Source organism: Pleurodeles waltl, chromosome 4_1 (genome assembly GCF_031143425.1).
Source record: "Pleurodeles waltl isolate 20211129_DDA chromosome 4_1, aPleWal1.hap1.20221129, whole genome shotgun sequence".
NCBI classification, from domain to species: domain Eukaryota; kingdom Metazoa; phylum Chordata; class Amphibia; order Caudata; family Salamandridae; genus Pleurodeles; species Pleurodeles waltl.
This window is the reverse complement of record NC_090442.1, coordinates 938048019-938066847: the sequence shown is the minus strand read 5'-3', so window position 1 is coordinate 938066847 and position 18829 is coordinate 938048019. Positions and strand designations below refer to the sequence as shown.

The following is an 18829-nucleotide window of genomic DNA, read 5'->3' as shown; positions in this document are numbered from 1 at the left end:
CCCAAAAGAGGTGGTATCAGACAGGGGAAGCAATTTCATGTCTGCTTACTTAAAGGCCATGTGGAAGGAGTGTGGTGTTACATACAAATTCACTACACCCTATCATCCACAAACAAATGGACTGGTGGAGAGATTTAACAAAACTCTCAAAGGCATGATTATGGGACTCCCTGAAAAACTCAGCAGGAGATGGGATATCCTTTTACCATGCCTCCTTTTTGCTTACAGGGAGGTACCCCAGAAAGGAGTGGGCTTCAGCCCCTTTGAACTCCTATTTGGGCACCCTGTGAGAGGTCCTCTAACACTTGTTAAGGAGGGTTGGGAACAACCTTTAAAAGCTCCAAAGCAAGACATAGTGGACTATGTACTTGGCCTCAGATCTAGGATGGCTGAGTACATGAAAAAGGCCAGTAAAAACCTTCAGGCCAGCCAAGAGCTCCAAAAGCAATGGCATGACCAGAAGGCTGTTTTGGTTCAGTACCAACCAGGGCAGAAAGTGTGGGTCTTGGAGCCTGTGGCCCCAAGAGCACTCCAAGATAAATGGAGTGGACCCCACATAATTGTTGAGAAAAACGGTGAAGTCACCTACTTAGTTGACTTAGGCACTGCCAGGAGTCCCCTTAGGGTGCTCCATGTCAACCGCCTGAAACCCTACTATGACAGGGCTGATCTCACCCTGCCCATGGCAACTGATGAGGGACAGGAAGAAGAGAGTGACCCTCTCCCTGATCTCTTCTCTTCCACAGAACAAGATACTCTAGTGGAAGGTGTTGTACTGGCAGATTGTCTTACTGCTGAGCAGAAGGACCACTGCATAAATCTCCTAGGGTAGTTTTCTGAACTCTTCTCTACTGTGCCAGGTACCACTTCTTGGTGTGAGCACACTATAGATACTGGAGACAGCTTGCCTGTCAAAAGTAAGATCTATAGGCAGCCTGACCATGTCAGAGACTGCATAAAGTAAGAGGTGCAGAAAATGCTTGAACTAGGAGTGGTTGAGCACTCTGAAAGTCCATGGGCTTCTCCTTTGGTACTTGTACCAAAACCTCATTCCACGGATGGAAAGAAGGAAATGCGGTTTTGTGTTGACTACAGAGGTCTCAACCAGGTAACCAAAACTGATGCTCACCCTATACCCAGGGCAGATGTGCTCATAGATACAATGGCATCTGCCAAGTATCTAAGCACTTTTGATTTGACTGCAGGGTATTGGCAGATCAAATTATCAGAAGATGCAAAAGCAAAAACTGCATTTTCAACCATTGGAGGCCATTACCAATTCACAGTAATGCCTTTTGGATTGAAAAATGCACCTGCCACTTTTCAGAGGTTGGTGAACACAGTCCTACAAGGGCTGGAAGCTTTTAGTGCAGCATATTTAGGCGATATAGCTGTCTTAGGTCCAGCTGGGATGATCACCTGGTCCACCTATGTAAAGTTTTAGAGGCCCTGCAAAAGGCAGGCCTCACTATCAAGGCTTCAAAGTGCCAGATAGGGCAGGGAAAGGTGGTTTATCTGGGACACCTGGTTGGTGGAGAACAGATTGCACCACTTCAGGGGAAAATACAAACTATTATAGATTGGGTTCCCCCTACTACTCAGACTCAGGTTAGAGCCTTTTTAGGCCTCACTGGCTACTATAGGAAGTTCATAAAGAACTATGGCTCCATTGCAGCCCCTCTTAATGACCTCACTTCAAAGAAAATGCCTAAGAAGGTATTGTGGACAGCTAGCTGTCAGAAAGCTTTTGAGGAGCTGAAGCAGGTCATGTGCTCTGCACCTGTCCTGAAAAGCCCCTGTTACTCCAAAAAATTCAATGTCCAAACTGATGCATCTGAATTAGGGGTAGGGGCAGTCTTATCACAACTTAATTCTGAGGGCCAGGATCAACCTGTTGCTTTTATCAGCAGGAGGTTGACCCCTAGAGAAAAGCGTTGGTCTGCCATAGAGAGGGAGGCCTTTGCTGTGGTCTGGGCACTGAAGAAGTTGAGGCCATACCTGTTTGGCACTCACTTCATTGTTCAGACAGACCACAAACCTCTACTTTGGCTAAAACAAATGAAAGGTGAAAATCCTAAATTGTTGAGGTGGTCCATATCCCTACAGGGAATGGACTATACAGTGGAACATAGACCTGGGAGTACCCACTCCAATGCAGATGGACTCTCCAGATATTTCCACTTAGACAATGAAGACCCATCAGGTAATGACTAGTCTTATTGTCCTTCGTTTGGGGGGGGGGGGTTGTGTAGGAAAGTACCATCTTGCCTGGCATGTTACCCCCATTTTATCACTGTATATATGTTGTTTTAGTTGTATGTGTCACTGGGACCCTGTCAGCCAGGGCCCCAGTGCTCATAAGTGTGCCTGAATGTGTTACCTGTGTAGTGACTAACTGTCTCACTGAGGCTCTGCTAATCAGAACCTCAGTGGTTATGCTCTCTCATTTCTTTCAAATTGTCACTAACAGGCTAGTGACCAATTTTACCAATTTACATTGGCTTACTGGAACACCCTTATAATTCCCTAGTATATGGTACTGAGGTACCCAGGGTATTGGGGTTCCAGGAGATCCATATGGGCTGCAGCATTTCTTTTGCCACCCATAGGGAGCTCTGACAATTCTTACACAGGCCTGCCACTGCAGCCTGAGTGAAATAACGTCCACGTTATTTCACAGCCATTTACCACTGCACTTAAGTAACTTATAAGTCACCTATATGTCTAACCTTTACCTGGTAAAGGTTAGGTGCAAAGTTACTTAGTGTGTGGGCACCCTGGCACTAGCCAAGGTGCCCCCACATTGTTCAGGGCAAATTCCCCGGACTTTGTGAGTGCGGGGACACCATTACACACGTGCACTACACATAGGTCAATACCTATGTGTAGCTTCACAATGGTAACTCCGAATATGGCCATGTAACAGGTCTATGATCATGGAATTGCCCCCTCTATGCCATCCTGGCATTGTTGGCACAATCCCATGATCCCACGGGTCTGTAACTCAGACCTGGGTACTGCCAAACTACCTTTCCCGGGGTTTCACTGCAGCTGCTGCTGCTGCCAACCCCTCAGACAGGTTTCTGCCCTCCTGGGGTCCAGCCAGGCTTGGCCCAGGATGGCAGAACAAATTAATTCCTCAGAGAGAGGGTGTTACACCCTCTCCCTTTGGAAAAAGGTGTCAGGGCTGGGGAGGAGTAGCCTCCCCCAGCCTCTGGAAATGCTTTCATGGGCACAGATGGTGCCCATTTCTGCATAAGCCAGTCTATACCGGTTCAGGGACCCCTCAGCCGTGCTCTGGCACGAAACTGGACAAAGGAAAGGGGAGTGACCACTCCCCTGACCTGCACCTCCCCTGGGAGGTGCCCAGAGCTCCTCCAGTGTGCTCCAGACCTCTGCCATCTTGGAAACAGAGGTGCTGCTGGCACACTGGACTACTCTGAGTGGCCAGGGCCAGCAGGTGACGTCAGAGACTTCTTCTGATACGCTCCTTCAGGTGTTGCTAGCCTATCTTCTCTCCTAAGTAGACAAACCCTCTTTTCTGGCTATTTAGGGTCTCTGCTTTGGGGATTTCCTTAGATAACGAATGCAAGAGCTCATCAGAGTTCCTCTGCATCTCTCTCTTCACCTTCTGCCAAGGAATCGACTGCTGACCGCGCTGGAAGCCTGCAAAACTGCAACAAAGTAGCGAAGACGACTACTGCAACTCTGTAACGCTGATCCTGCCGCCTTCTCGACTGTTTTCCCGGTGGTGCATGCTGTGGGGGTAGTCTGCCTCCTCTCTGCACTAGAAGTTCCGAAGAAATCTCCCGTGGGTCGACGGAATCTTCCCCCTGCTACCGCAGGCACCAAAGAACTGCATCACCGGTCCCCTGGGTCTCCTCTCAGCACAACGAGCGAGGTCCCTTGAATCCAGCAACTCTGTCCAAGTGACTCTCACAGTCCAGTGACTCTTCAGTCCAAGTTTGGTGGAGGTAAGTCCTTGCCTCTCCACGCCAGACTGCATTGCTGGGAACCGTGTCTTTTGCAGCTACTCCGGCCTCTATGCACTTCTGGCGGAAATCCTTTGTGCACAGGAAAGCCTGGGTCCACGGCACTCTAACCTGCATTGCACGACCTCCTGAGTTGTCCTCCGGCGGCGTGGGACTCCTTTGTGCAACTTCGGGTGAGCACCGTTTCACTCCTCTTCATAGTGCCTGTTCCGGCACTTCTGCGGGTGCTGCCTGCTTCTGAGAGGGCTCCTCATCCTGCTGGGCGCCCCCCCTGTCCCCTGACGCAATTGGCGACATCCTGGTCCCTCCTGGGCCACAGCAGCATCCAAAAACCCTAACCGCACGACTTGCAGCTAGCAAGGCTTGTTTGCGGTCTTTCTTCAGGAAAACACTTCTGCACGACTCTCCACGGCATGGGGCATCCATCCTCCAAAGGGGAAGTTTCTAGCCCTTGTCGTTCCTGCAGAATCCTCAGCTTCTACTGTCCTGTAGCAGCTTCTTTGCACCCACAGCTGGCATTTCCTGGGCATCTGCCCACTCTCGACTTGGTCGTGACTTTTGGACTTGGTCCCCTTGTTCCACAGGTACCCTCGTCTGGAAATCCATCATTGTTGTATTGCTGGTTTTGGTCTTTCCTGCAGAACTCCCCTATCACGACTTCTGTGCTCTTTGGGGAACTTTAGTGCACTTTGCACTCACTGTTCAGGGTCTTGGGGTGGGCTATTTTTCTAACCCTCACTGTTTTCTTACAGTCCCAGCGACCCTCTACAAGGTCACATAGGTTTGGGGTCCATTCGTGGTTCGCATTCCACTTTTGGAGTATATGGTTTTTGTTGCCCCTATCCCTATGTGTCCCCATTGCATCCTATTGTAACTATACATTGTTTGCACTGTTTTCTAATACAATACTGCATATTTTTGGTATTGTGTACATATATCTTGTGTATATTTGCTATCCTCATACTGAGGGTACTCACTGAGATACTTTTGGCATATTGTCATAAAAATAAAGTACCTTTATTTTTAGTATATCTGTGTATTGTGTTTTCTTATGATATTTTGCATATGACACTAATGGTACTGTAGGAGCTTCACTCGTCTCCTAGTTCAGCCTAAGCTGCTCTGCTAAGCTACCATTATCTATCAGCCTAAGCTGCTAGACACCCTATACACTAATAAGGGATACCTGGGCCTGGTGCAAGGTGTAAGTACCCCTTGGTACTCACTACAAGCCAGTCCAGCCTCCTACAGGAACCACATGGAGCGCATGCGGTAGACATCCTTCGGTACAAGGTGTGTCGCCTGAAGCAAGCATATGTGACAGCCTGACCTCTCTAGGGTGGACAGAACGGCCAGCCTCTTGGTAGGGTTATTAAGCCCACGGACATTCAAACTCATAGATTTAAGAAGCATGGGTTAGGTTGAAAGTTACACGCAAAGAGGCGGAAGGGTGCTGGAAGGAAGCTCCGGGTCAGTTCCTCCCCATTTGTAGCCACAGGCCCTGGGGGAGACTCCCTACACATGCAAACCCACAGGGAAACCCAACAAGAATAAACCATCATGCACAACAGGTGCAAAAAGTATATAAGTCCTCGCGCTTTCTTCCTCACGAGGAAAGGTCTCCAAAGGGCAGTAGAACCAGCCATAAATGAGAATCCTCTTCCGTCACCTCCGCTGCCCGACCCTCTCCAACGGCTGACATGCCGTTCGCATACAGGCCCGCTAGCCGTTAGAGCGCCACCAGGCACCCCTCTCTATGCCGAAGTTCCAGCTGCCACACTGCTCAGAACGGAATCCCTCTCCATTCTCAGCTCCGAGGGAGACGGTCGTCGCGGTCTCTGCTTTCTCTCTTTTCGTCGCCACCGAGGCTGATCGCCCCCGACAGGGCTGACCCCTCACTCGCTTCTTGGGGTTCATCCTCCATGCCCAGGATCCAGGCTGCCTCCGCAGTGGACGTCACCTGTCGGAGCCGTTCCTCCCATCGAAAGACCAGACGGAACGGGTGACTCCAAAAATAAGAAACGTTGTGCACCCGCAAATGCTCTGTGATCGGTCTAAATTCTCTTCTCCTTTGCAGCGTGCGCACAGAGAGGTCATGGAATAGTTGGAGATCATGTCCTTTAAAGTGGACCTTTTGGAGAGTGCGGGCTCGCTGCAAAATCCGTTACTTGAGAACAAAATCATGTAGACAGGCCAGAATATCCGGAGGGCGGTCCCCGGGGGCACCAGCACGGCTGACTCGATGCACCCTGTCCAGGTTTATCTCCTGTGTCTCGTCTGGGCCCAGCACAGAACGGAATAGGCCCTTCACATAGTCCCTGATTTCTTCCTTCTCAACCCCCACCGTAGCCCCCCTGATGTGGATGTTTTGTCTCCTCGAGCGATTTTCCAGATCCTCGACTGTTAGCTGGAGATGATCTTGCTGTTCCCAAAGACGGACAACCTCCTGCTGTAGGCCCGCCAGTTCTTCTCCGCGAGGAATCTCTCCATCCTCCAACTGCGAAACGCGCTCTCCCAACGAGGACACCTCTCCACTCAACTCCTTCACCTCCTGGGATATATCCCGTCGCAAGTCTTGTATATCACTGCGAAGTGAATCAAAAAGGGATGTCAAGAAGCCTTTCGTGACCGGCGAACTGCCGTCAGAGTCCACTTCCAAGGGTCCCTCAGGAGGTCTTGTCACCGGAGGGTCTTCGGTCGTGCCACCCGTAGGTAAGCGAGCACCTGCCAGCATGTCTTTCACTGACCGCTCTCGTTTTGTCTTAGCCGCCGCCATGCTTCGCAGGCCCCGGCCGTTTGCCGGATCAACCTTCCACGTGGCCACACCACCGATGCTGATTACAATGAACCCAGACATGCCCAGTAGCCTCTGTGTTCAGCGCCCAGTAAGCGCTTCTCCCCACACGTGTTTCTCAGGTTCACTGCTCATGCATGCCAGGCCCGATCCTTCCGGCGAGCTCAGGGGTCTCACCCCATTCGGGATCTCCAGTCGTGCGCAGCCTTTTTATCCTCAGCAGCAACGTCCCGGTGCACAGCGCCCACACAGGCCGACACTTACTGTCTGTATGGGGGGTGCAGGGTGCCTCCTCGAGCACCTTCAGTCCGTCGGGCCCCTCCACGTCCCACCACGAGGCTCTCCAACGCTAAGGTGTCAGTTTCCAGCCCCTCGCAGCTCCAGCACCTGGGGGGGTCACCCAGGCTGCCAGCCCAGTCGCTCCTTGGGCGCAGGATCTCCGTGCCTCCCGATGGGCCAACGGCGTTGAAATGCCTCAAAGAGGCAAAAGCAGAGGGGGAACCGGGCCTCCTCAGGCCTTCTCCCTCAGGCGCGAAGACAAGGGAGCGCCGGGGAAAGAGGCCTTGCCCTCCATCCACTCCGGCCGCTCCAGCCGCAACGCGTCTCTGGCCGCACTCCTGCCTAAATTTGCCTGTAGTAGCAGATTGGATTTTTTTCTTTTGTGGTGCCACTGACAGAGGTTGTTACGACTCTGTCATCCCATCTCTGGGGGGCTGTAAACAGTCTATCTGCAGCCTGGGATTCACCATTAATACTCATCCAGAGTCCCTTTCTGACCCCCTGCTTGCTTCCCATGTCGATATGGTATGCTATTGTGGAACTACATTTGCTTCCATGGACTTCAGGTCTCATAATGCACTGCCTGGTAGTCAGTAAGAACTGTATTCTGCTGTCCATTGTTTCCTATGGGAATAGGTCTACTGTTCATTTGTACTGGATTCTCTCCCCCAGGACTTGTGAGAGACTGGAACTACACATACCTGTGATCACTCTAGTGCAGCCCAGCCGTGTGACTCTGCTCTGGGCTTGCTCCTCCTGGAACTGTTATAAGCTGCCATTTCCTGAAGCTCTTTGTCGTGCATTGGAGTTTGTTTCCTTTGTGTTCCAGACCTCTTGTTAGATTGTATTTCAGTCCTGTTCCTGCTTGTTCCAGCCAGAGCCTGCTCCCTGTGTTCCAGTCCTGTTCCTGCTTACTTCAGTCAGAGCCTGCTCTCGGTTTTCCAGTCCTCTTTCTGCTTGCTTCAAGCAGAGCCTGCTCCCTGGTTTCCAGTCTTGTTCCAGCTTTGCTTCAGCCTGAACCTGTTCCCTGTTCTCCAGGCCTGTTCCTGCTTTGCCTCCTAATTTGTTCCTTCTGTTTCTGTTTCCTCTTGGGTTATTGTGTCTGGTAAGTATACTATCAGTCCTCACCTGTGTATAACTGTTTTCCTTTGTATTGGGGTTGGCTCCTGGTTTCCAGGAAGCAATTCCTGCCACATCCTTTGTCTAGTGTTGTATGTAGTCTTAAGTGCCTAACTGTGACAGTGTGCTATTGCTGTTTCCAGGAATTGCAACTGTGTCTCCATCTGGACCCACAAGGGCTTGTCTCGTGTATGTAAGTACAATGCTTGTGTGTTCCCTAAGGGTCCAGAGACAGAATCACTTCTACTGCCTCCTTTCTATTGGGCTTGCGGGTGACTATCTGTAAGAATAATCTGCACAGAAGCATTGACATTCCCTATTGCTGTGGGAAGTTCTGAGCCTTACCTCTGTACAACCTTAGTGGTAACCCCAGTGTAGTTGCCCATTACTGATTTGTTCCTGTTTGTTTACACTAAGGTTGCCCTGCCTTCACTATACTATTTCTGTGCCTTACTAGAGCTTTTGTTTCCCAGTGTATGCCTTTATCTGCTCTTCTGCTTTGGTACACTACCTCCATAGGGAGATATTCTGGGGTGCCCCACCCAGAGTCCTGACAGAACTGCCCAGAATCGTGACAGAGGTGATGTCTGGAGCAAAGCAGGAGGGGGTAAACTGAATGTGGGTCTTAAAGAAGGAATCACTGTATGCAGCAGTGTCTGCATCTGAGTTTTGTGCCAAATGGAGGCTGCTGATCTGGGTGATGATGGCACAAAACAGGGGACAGGGCTGCTTTATAAACTGCTGTCATCCTCTCCTTCCTCATGACCACCTTCTTCATCTATCACTGTGAACTGAGTAGCTTCCCTTCTCTCATCACCACCACCTATCTTTTTAAGATGATATTCGCACTGGATTGTGTAGTTTGCCTCTTTATAGGGCATACTTCGACTGTGGTAGTGGTGAATGTAGGTCTCGGCTGGGGTCTGGCAAATATGGAAGCTAGGGGTGGTGGTAGTAAACCTGCATCCCTGCAAGCCAGGGTAATAGGAGGGGTCATCTCGATGTCCTCTGAGCCACCCTCCTTACGGACAATCACTGGCTCGTCATCACTGCCATCTTCCATAGTTCTAGGGATTTCAGGAACTTTCCTTTTCCCTCTTCACTTGTGATGGGTCTTGGAATCAGCCGGGGTCCAATCCGTGTCTGGACCATCAGAAGGGGGGCTTGGAGAAAATGGTGGAGTACTGTTTCGCTTTCTTGCTGGTGATTGTGAAGTCAGTGCCAGAAAAGCAACACATGCTCAGCTGAACCTCAACCTCTGGTTCTGCTCCTAATTCAGGTAGAACTGCTGCTGGCTGCAGCTCCTGTTTTCCATTTTCCTGCAATCACTGTGTACTTTGCAACTGAGCCAAATCCAGTTGAGGCTCACTGTTCATTGCCATGACTGCATCAGTGAGATACATGGGCTTAGCCTTAGGATGGGGTAGTGCCACTGATACAGGAGTGCTGCTCTCAAGCTTTTGCTGCCCAGAGAAGGGTCTGGCAGGTACAGAATGTTTACTGCAAAAGGTGGCACACCCTTCTTTGAGACCATCTTCAATTTCTTTGCTCTGACAGCTGCCACTTAGCCACTTAGCTGCACAAGCGGAGGCAGAGGAGGTCTCAGGTGGTGCCAATGCCGGCCTTCTGTCTGGCAGTACCTAAAACAAACAAGAAAAAATTTCAGTGAAACAAGGCATTTGCAGTTTGAATCAAAATGCAATATAATTTAGTGAGGTCATCACAAATATTTAACAATAGAGTATCCATTCCAAACCATGCATAAACATATTATTTCAAAAACACACAGATTGAAAAGGTTACTTTATGTGCCTCTAAGGCCTCAGAGGCACCTGTTGCAATCAGACGGTGCAGGGGAAAATGTAATAATTTGTAACAAAATTATTGCTGGTGTGAGGTGCGCTTATGACCTGTGACGAGACACCTGGAGCAGGCAGGGGATGTAAGGAAAAATGGAATAATCCTTTAAAGAATTATCGTTGGTGTGCTCCCATGGGACACCCATGGAAGGCAGGGATGCAGGGAAAAATCAAATAATTTAAAAAAAAAAATTGCTGGTGTCTCCCTAGGGACTATGAGAAATCCTTTGGGATTCAAGGGGGCGCAGGGGAAAATTGAATAAAATTAATTAAAAACATTGTATTAGAATCATCCTCAAGCACATGAGACTCATATCCGAGCAAAAAGAAAAAAAATACATAAAAAGGCATAAGCCTCTTCTATCAGTGTGCCTAGAAAATGGCTTTGAGAAGTGGAAGAAAAGGATTTAACGCACTGGCTTTGCAAAATGGCTGCAGGCCACATGTTCAGAACAAGCAAGAAGGCATGGTCAACACAGAACACATGCAGGCCTAATGCAAAAGCTGAGCCCACCGGCTATACAAAATAGGCTACTCTGCCACATGGCCACCAAGGGTGAAGGCATGGACAACAAAGAAGACAGGCAGACCTATGACAAAAGGAAAACAGACTGGCTACACTAAATGACCATCCTGCCACATGGACACCAAGGGCAAAGGCATAGACAACAAAGAACTATGATGTAGGCCTATGGCAAAACCACAGTGACTACCCAAAATGTCTGCTGGCCACGTTTACAACAACAAGCAAGAAGGCATGGACAACAAAGAACACATAGAGGCTTATGGCAAAATCACACTGACTACGCAAAATGTCCACCGTCCACATGTTCACAACAGCAAGCAGGAAGGCATGGGCATCAAGAAGCTCATAAAGGTCTATGGCAAAAGCACACTGGCTACACAATATGGCCACCCTGCCACAAACATGGAGAACAAAGTAGGCCCACATCAAGGACAAAATGGTGGCCTATGGCAAACATATACACACAATCACACTGGCCACACAAAAATGTCCACTTGGCCTACAAAGAAAGGAGACATGGTAAACAAAGAAGAGAAAATTACCGTTCATTCAGCAATGCCAAAAACGAAAATTAAGTAAACTTTACAAATTCCCAAACCACAAACATCCCAAGGCATCAGAAATTATCCAACCAAAATACATGTTAACATTTTGCAAAAAATCATAAAGTAAAACAAAACAAAACATTTTACATTAAATCCAAGGCGATCCATAAATCAATAGATGTTTAAAAAACATATAGCACCGAAAAAGATTTTTAAAATACACCCAATGCTAATTGCTGGCTGACAAGCAAGGCCCAGACAATAAAATTAGCAAAATAGTGCCAAATTCACAAACAACACACAATAACATGGAGAAAAAGTATTTTAAAACCAGGCCCCCAGCCCTCCCAAAAATGTGCTAACTTTTTCTATTAGTAGATCTAAAAAATGTGAATGCAAAACAGGACCTGTAGGAAAGTACCATCTTGCCTGGCATGTTACCCCCATTTTCACTGTATGTATGTTTGTTTTTGCCCATGTGTCACTGGGATCCTGCCAGGCAGGACCCCAGTGCTCATAATGTATGCCCTGTATGTGTTCCCTGTGTGGTGCCTAACTGTATCACTGAGGCTCTGCTAACCAGAACCTCAGTGTTTATGCTCTCTCTTAGCTTTAAAATTGTCACTGCAGGCTAGTGACTAATTTTACCAATTTTACCAATTCTCATTGGCACACTGGAACACCCCTATAATTCCCTTGTATATGGTACGTAGGTACCCAGGGTATTGGGGTTCCAAGAGATCCCTATGGGCTGCAGCATTTATTTTGCCACCCATAGGGAGCTCAGACAATTCTTACACAGGACTGCCACTGCAGCCTGAGTGAAATAACGTCCACGTTATTTCACAGCCATTTTTCACTGCACATAAGTAACTTATAAGTCACCTATATGTCTAACCCTCACTTGGTGAAGGTTACGTGCCAAGTTACTTAGTGTGTGGGCACCCTAGCACTAGCCAAGGTTCCCCCACATTGTTCAGGGCAAATTCCCCAGACTTTTTGAGTGCGAGTCTACCATTACACGCATGCACTACATATAGGTAACTACCTATATGTAGCGTCACAATGGTAACTCCGAACATGGCCATGTAACATATCTAGGATCATGGAATTGTCACCCCAATACCATTCTGGTATTGAGGGGGACACTTCCATGCATCCCTGGGTCTCTAGCACAGAACCCGGGTACTGCCAAATTGCCTTTCCGGGGTCTCCACTGCAGCTGCTGCTGCTGCCAACCCCTCAGACAGGTTTCTGCCCCCACCTGGGGCCTGGGCAGCCCAGACCCAGGAAGGCAGAACAAAGGATTTCCTCTTTAACTAACTTGATTTCTCACAAAAGAACTTCAAGTCCAATGGTATATGCAGCAGGGATTGCAGGCAAAGAGAGTGACCCTTTCCCTTCAAATCCAAATTAAAATTGACAAAGGGATGGACAACGCTGGATAGGAAGAGGGAGTTGGAGTCTCTCTGGCACTTATTTCCTGGTAAAAAAAAAAAGTGTTTTACATTAAGAAAAAACTATCTGAACTGCACATTCGGATATAACACCTACTTGAAAAACTATTTTGGAGTTGATTTTGCAGTCCTTGAGTGCTCAAGAAGCACCCCACTGACCGCAACTGACAGTGTTAGAAAATATTGCTAGAAATACTCCTAGCGACCAGAAATCTCGCTACGGGGTGCCAAATTTTCCTTACCAACTCCACTCCCATTCGAAAGCCTCATGTTGTTCTCATTGTAACTGCTATCTGGAACAGGAAAAAAGTTTCATCACACACCATTTGGCAGGAATCTCATGTTACAAGAGTAATGCGGAATCGCCATATTTCTCCAATTCCATGCATGGAATCAAAATTCCACTGGGCCTAATAATTATCATAAAACAACCCTAAGGATGGGATCCCATGCACTTCATAGAGACATGGGGAGGGGGACATCACATTCCCCTCCACTGATTATAAAGAAACATCCCTGGGGATGGGGGTCCTCAGAGCCTTGAGAAGGCTCGGGGAGGGGGACACCCTCCTCCCCAAACCATAACTACGCCACCCCACGGATCCACTGTAAATCTGCAGTAGAATAAAAATAAAATCTTGGCCCCAGATATAGCCCCTCTGGGACGTCCTCCACCAGGCAAGGGTGGCAGGTACCCATCTTTATGATCTTTTTTGACAGTGCAGAGGACTGAGAGCCTTATTAAACGTTTGGCCGGCGGTGGAGGCCGCCAGCCAAACTCTTTGGGTCGGAAAACCACCACTACGGTTTTCCGCCCACTGGGACTATTACGAGTTTCTCGCTGGGCCTGCGGGTGGAAACAGCGTTTCTGCACACTGGCCCAGCAGGAAACAAGCCACAACCTTGACGCCAGTTCGTAATTGTGCGTTTCATTTCTGTAATTCAGGCAGTGAAAAGTACAACAGGGCGGTCCATGGGGGCACCTGCACTGCCCATTGCCAGGGGGTCCCTGGCACCCCGTTTCCACCATGCACAAGCTAGCAAAGAGGGGACTCGTAATCCAGCCCTGGCGGATTAAGACTGCCAGCACTGCCAGGCTGTCAACCGGCAGCAACCTGGCTCCGCCATGGTCATAATATGGTGGTCAGACCACCACTTTGGTGGTGGTCTGACCGCAACCGCGAGTGTGGCAGTCTCAAGACAGCCACACTCGTAATAAGGGGCGGAGTCCCCGAGTCCTAATATGGCTGCTGCCACATCTTTGTTGATGTGGTGGCAGCCAGTCCGACCCTTTTTTTAGGTGTCAGCTCTGCAGTGTGATATATACATTTATTTTAAACCTTAATTTGTCAAAAACTACTGAACGGATTTACATCTAATCACAAATAGCACACTTTCTGGATCAAGATCTTGTTTTCTGCCACATATGGTGTAATTCCGTTTAGCTGTTTTGGATGTGTTTAATTTTCTTATGGAAAAATTAATGAGTAAACCTTGTTATAGGAACCCCACGTTTTTCTCAGCCCTTGCTTGATGGATCAACCACTAACTTAGGTGGTTGAGCTTTTTAATGGAACGTTTTGTGAAGATTCGTCAAACAGTGGCAAGGTTATTAGCAAAAATGGAAACGTGGTTCTTACTAAAAGTGGCTGCCAATGAGTGATATATATATATATATATATATACACACATATCCATATACATATACATATATATATATATATATATATATATATATATATATATATATATTTGAAACCACAAGTTTTCACCAGCTGGCGAACAAAGGAATGCACTCTTGAGGTGATTTATCACTGATTCTTTTATTTCAGTTAGTTACAGGCATAGAGCAAGTAACAACCTGAGACGTTTCGGTCCGCCTGGACCTTGATCAAGGATATGAGACTCTGTCATCCCTTGTCCATGTTTATGCATCGAATCATTCATGTTAGTTCCGCCTCATATTCCACTGCTCACTGGGATATGAAGTTGATTTTATTCCATGGTGGGAACTCGCATACAAGTGTCTCTGTGTGTTGGTGCAGATTGTCAAACAATATAAAAAAAATGCAAGGTGCTAACTCTATAAATAATGAAAAAGTAAATGTGCAATTCAGCGGTTCATCGTGATTCAATAAAACATTAATTCACAAGTTTTCGCAAATTGTGGCTCATTTCAGTTCAATGAATTGCAAATACTTACCGACTTGGTGCTGTCAGTCAGGATGCACCACCATGGATTATATCTATCTACCTATAACTAGCTATCTTTTAGCAGGATACTGGGAATCTCTGAAAGCTACACGTAAATAGCTTGAGATTGGTCTATTAGATATTGGTTTAGCTTTCAGGGATTATACATATATTCTACCTATCGCTCTCTGGGAGTCTCTAAAAGATGTATAGGAAGTATAGCCAGTGCAATTTTAAGTCCCATTACAAACATACTATATGAATAGCTTTTGTTTGGTTACTTGAAGCAGATCAGGCATTCTGTTGTTTAAAAGAACATTTTCAAGTACTCCAATTTTGCAAAACCCTAATATAGAATGCCCTTTCAATTTGGACACAGATGCTTCTGCTCATGCAATGGGAGATGTTTTGTCTCAGCAAGATCCAAATACTGGGCACAGTCAGAAGATATGTTTGGTGGCCATGTTAAAAATCGATATATGTACAAACATATTCAATGTGTGCAAACATTTGTTATTAGTATTGACAGATGTACTGTCAATAATAACTAGAGGACCTTATGTTGTGTTGCTGACTCCAATGTCAGTGCAATTTCATGCATACGTACCTGGAGTATTTAGATGCAGAAAGCATGGAATTCTGTACAAGGACATTTCTATAGATAATCCAGGCAAAGCCTGACATGCTCATGTACTAACCTAAGTGCTTTATTTGCAAAAGAATAAGTGCCGGTGTACAACGTTTTACTCAGAATCCTGTAGTCAACACAGGTGAATTTTGGAGTAGCCAAATACAAAGGCTTTGCAGTCATGATTCCACCTTAGGCCTCTATCATTCACCACCAGACTTTCCCTGCCACTTTATCTGACTCTTTAAGGTTATTATCCATCTTTGCTTTCATTTTTTCTTTGTCTCTATTTTTCTGTCCCTTTCACCCTCCTTCATTCTCCCTTTTATGGTTTTCTCTCTCTTGCTCTGGGTCAAAGTCTGATGAGGAAAAATAAGTGCATGCCCCACAAATGAGTGCTAGTGGCCCCCACTGGCAACCACAGCTCAAATTAGGCACTGACTAACCTTCACAGTGCACAGTTCTCTTTAAACAATGAATACCACAAACCAAATAATATGGAAATGTTCTTGAAACCTTAATATCACCCTAACATCACTTTTCTTTTAAAATCAAATGCAGTTGGCTTCCTCAATGCAAAAGAGAGAGCTAAGATACAGCAAATTACAATTTTGCAGACTCATGGTCAGAAAATTATAATAACATTTGACATAATATACAATGTTGAAACATCCTGTAACTTTTGTTTTATTTTTTTATTTCAATATATTCTTTTCAGTTTCTCAAAACAGAGAGTACAGAGGTATGTTACTTGCAAAAATAATGTTCCCTTTTAGATGTCTTTAGTTGCAGGCTCTTCAAAGATCCACAAGTTAGATCATGGAAACCTTCACAGTAGCGCTGAATCGACAATGACTTACCCAGCAACAAAAGGCAAAATTGTGACTCCGCCACCAAATTTCACTTAAGCTAGCTGTCTCACAGGTATATGAAGACCTTATACTGAATGGAGTCCGCTGCACTTAAGGAGCTTTGGTTGCGTGCCTGAAACATGATCTTTTACAAACTGGATGTTATTTTGCACTGGTAGTCCTGCTTTGCTCTACTGGAAGCATAATCCAGCTATCATTCAAAAGATGCCCATCTTTTGCCTACCAACAATAATGTTTATGCACACAATATTTTCTTAAATCTGTGATCCCAAAGGTACAGGGAGCTTTTCCAGAAGCACTAGTTTTGTTTCCAAATATATATGCAATGGAGGTACAATGTTCTTGTCAAATCGAAATCCTCCGAAGCCTGATATGTTTGCTATCACTTGGTGGGTTCTCCTGTAATGTGTTAGGTGAGAGGGGTCAATTTCCATAAGGATGTGAGTGTAAGAAAACATCACTTCATCTCCTGGTTTAAGGTCTTCTCTCTTGTCATAGCTGCAAATAAACGAAACATGGGTTACAATCTAAATGTTTAGATTGTGATATCTTTTACTGGAGTAACACAAATAGTTTACAAAGGTGATTTCATATATATATTTTCAAATTAGCATACATGAAAGCTTCTCTAAAAACACACGAAAAAACACACACAAAAGGGGCCTATTAAAAATATATACATATATATATTTACTCATGTCTGACCCTGATTCATCAACTGCATTCTGAATTGCACTTAGCAGTACTACCCAAGTACTACCAAGAACAATTCCCAAACGTATGCAACATCCGCCACTCCTGTCTTTTCTCTGCACACTTCTTTGCCACATGTGCAGATATCTCCACATCTACTTATGTTTTGGTAATAATTGTCAGAGGGACCAGGAGCAGTGGCTCCTAATTAAGTGTAGTTTAGGAAGGGGTAAGGAGAGGTTCAGGGAAGAACATACAAATAAATTCAGCCACAAAAGTGTAAGCCATAGTTATTCACAAGCTATGCTAAAACAATTATATATATATATATATATATATATTTCGTACACAGATCCCGGAATGCAGGTGCTCCACACAGCAGTCCTGGGCGGCGACCGCTGTGTGGAGCACCTGCATTCCGGGATCTGTGTACGAAGTATTCATTTGCAAATGCGGGAGCCCCTGTATCGGATCTACAACGGAGGAATGGTCGCACACGCGATGTTATGTAAACACGGAAGACGTGGGGAATTTTAAACTTATATGCTCCAAATGAGACGTCAGTAAGAGGATACGCAGTACGACGTGGCAAGCAAGAATATTGGAAAGCCGTATTGCTCGGACGCTGGTTCCAGGAGAAGCCCCACGAGTAAGGTTTGGTTTCTCTAATATTGAAGCCGGGAGCCTGTGGTGTAGTCGCGCGCTACATTTAAACTGCAGAATACGGGGTGGCAGTGCACAAGTGAGTGCATTCGTCCCCCGAAGAACTTAAAAAGCACACATACTTGTTGAGGAGTACAGTCTGTAGTTGGACGACAATTGTTTTGTGTACTTTGTGAGCAGTCGCGGAGCAACGGCTTTCTGCTGGCGACCTGCTGTGTTAATAGTAAAACCTCACGACTGAGGGCGTCTGTTCTGTACGAGCATTCTGAGGATATAATTACAGCGCGTCATTTTGTTTATGCTGGATAACGATCAACGGATCCAGGCCACGAATATATTAACATACCAATTCACGTGGAGGACCGGGCAATTGAGGAGCGCTTCTACCGTTTTTGTGATCTGGATGAGCTAATTGAGCCTCCACAGGAGGAAAGAATTGAATGAAGGGGGCATTGGCTCAGCTAATGGAGGTATTTGTTGAACGGAGAAGTTATATCCTCTCTTACTAAGTTTTGATTTGCCCACACTCGACCGACTTGCAGATGACTGGAGTTTTTGAAACTGTTTAGATGTGACCCATTTCCTGATTGTAGTAAGGTGCAGGAACAGAGTGGTAAATACAACAGATTTGATGCTGTATTGCCCACATCCATAATGGTATTAGAGACACTGGTGTTTGTTTATTTGGAGGTAATTATCTCAGCAATTATGGCTTCCGGATGGGAAGCACGACGAAAGGAGAAATCGGACAAACTATTTTTTGCCCAGATGGATGAGGGACTTGGTGCTCAGCCCGGTCGTGGCAATATGAAGGTGGAAGTGAAACTGCAAACTTTATATGACAAAATGGAAAAATTGCATAGAAAAGAATTGTCTAAATGGTGGGAGGTGGAATCACTACAAAGATACATTGATGTAGAACGTGTCCCTAGAGGATGGAGGATTTACACTATACCAACTTACGATGATCCCGATCCAGAAATGCTCAAGGAGTGGGCTGAAAATTCGAAACAGAGCTCACTGAATATGATGCGTATAGTAACCAAATATGCAACAAAGGATAGGAGCAAAATCTTGGAAGAGATGGAAAAAGTGAGATTGGAGTTACTGTCATTAGTTACGCAAGAAACATTTGATGAGTATATGAAGAACTTCGAGAAAAAACTCTGCAAATTAGAGGAAGAGATCACTGGTAAAAAAGCAGAGGAA

The 18829-nt window shown here is 46.3% G+C and overlaps 1 protein-coding gene across 2 annotated transcripts in view; it reads right to left on the bottom strand.

The window, feature by feature from the left end:
* Positions 1-14376: 14376 nt before the first annotated feature.
* Positions 14377-18829, bottom strand: part of ALG12 (ALG12 alpha-1,6-mannosyltransferase) — an 88917-nt gene continuing 84464 nt past the window's right edge. Inside the window, exon 10 of one of the 2 annotated variants that reach the window (XM_069229709.1) lies at positions 14377-16762. In XM_069229709.1, coding sequence (XP_069085810.1) covers positions 16519-16762 — 244 coding nt within the window. In that variant the 3' untranslated portion in view covers positions 14377-16518. The remainder of the gene's footprint in view (positions 16763-18829) is intronic. The other variant, XM_069229707.1, reaches the window with a different exon arrangement.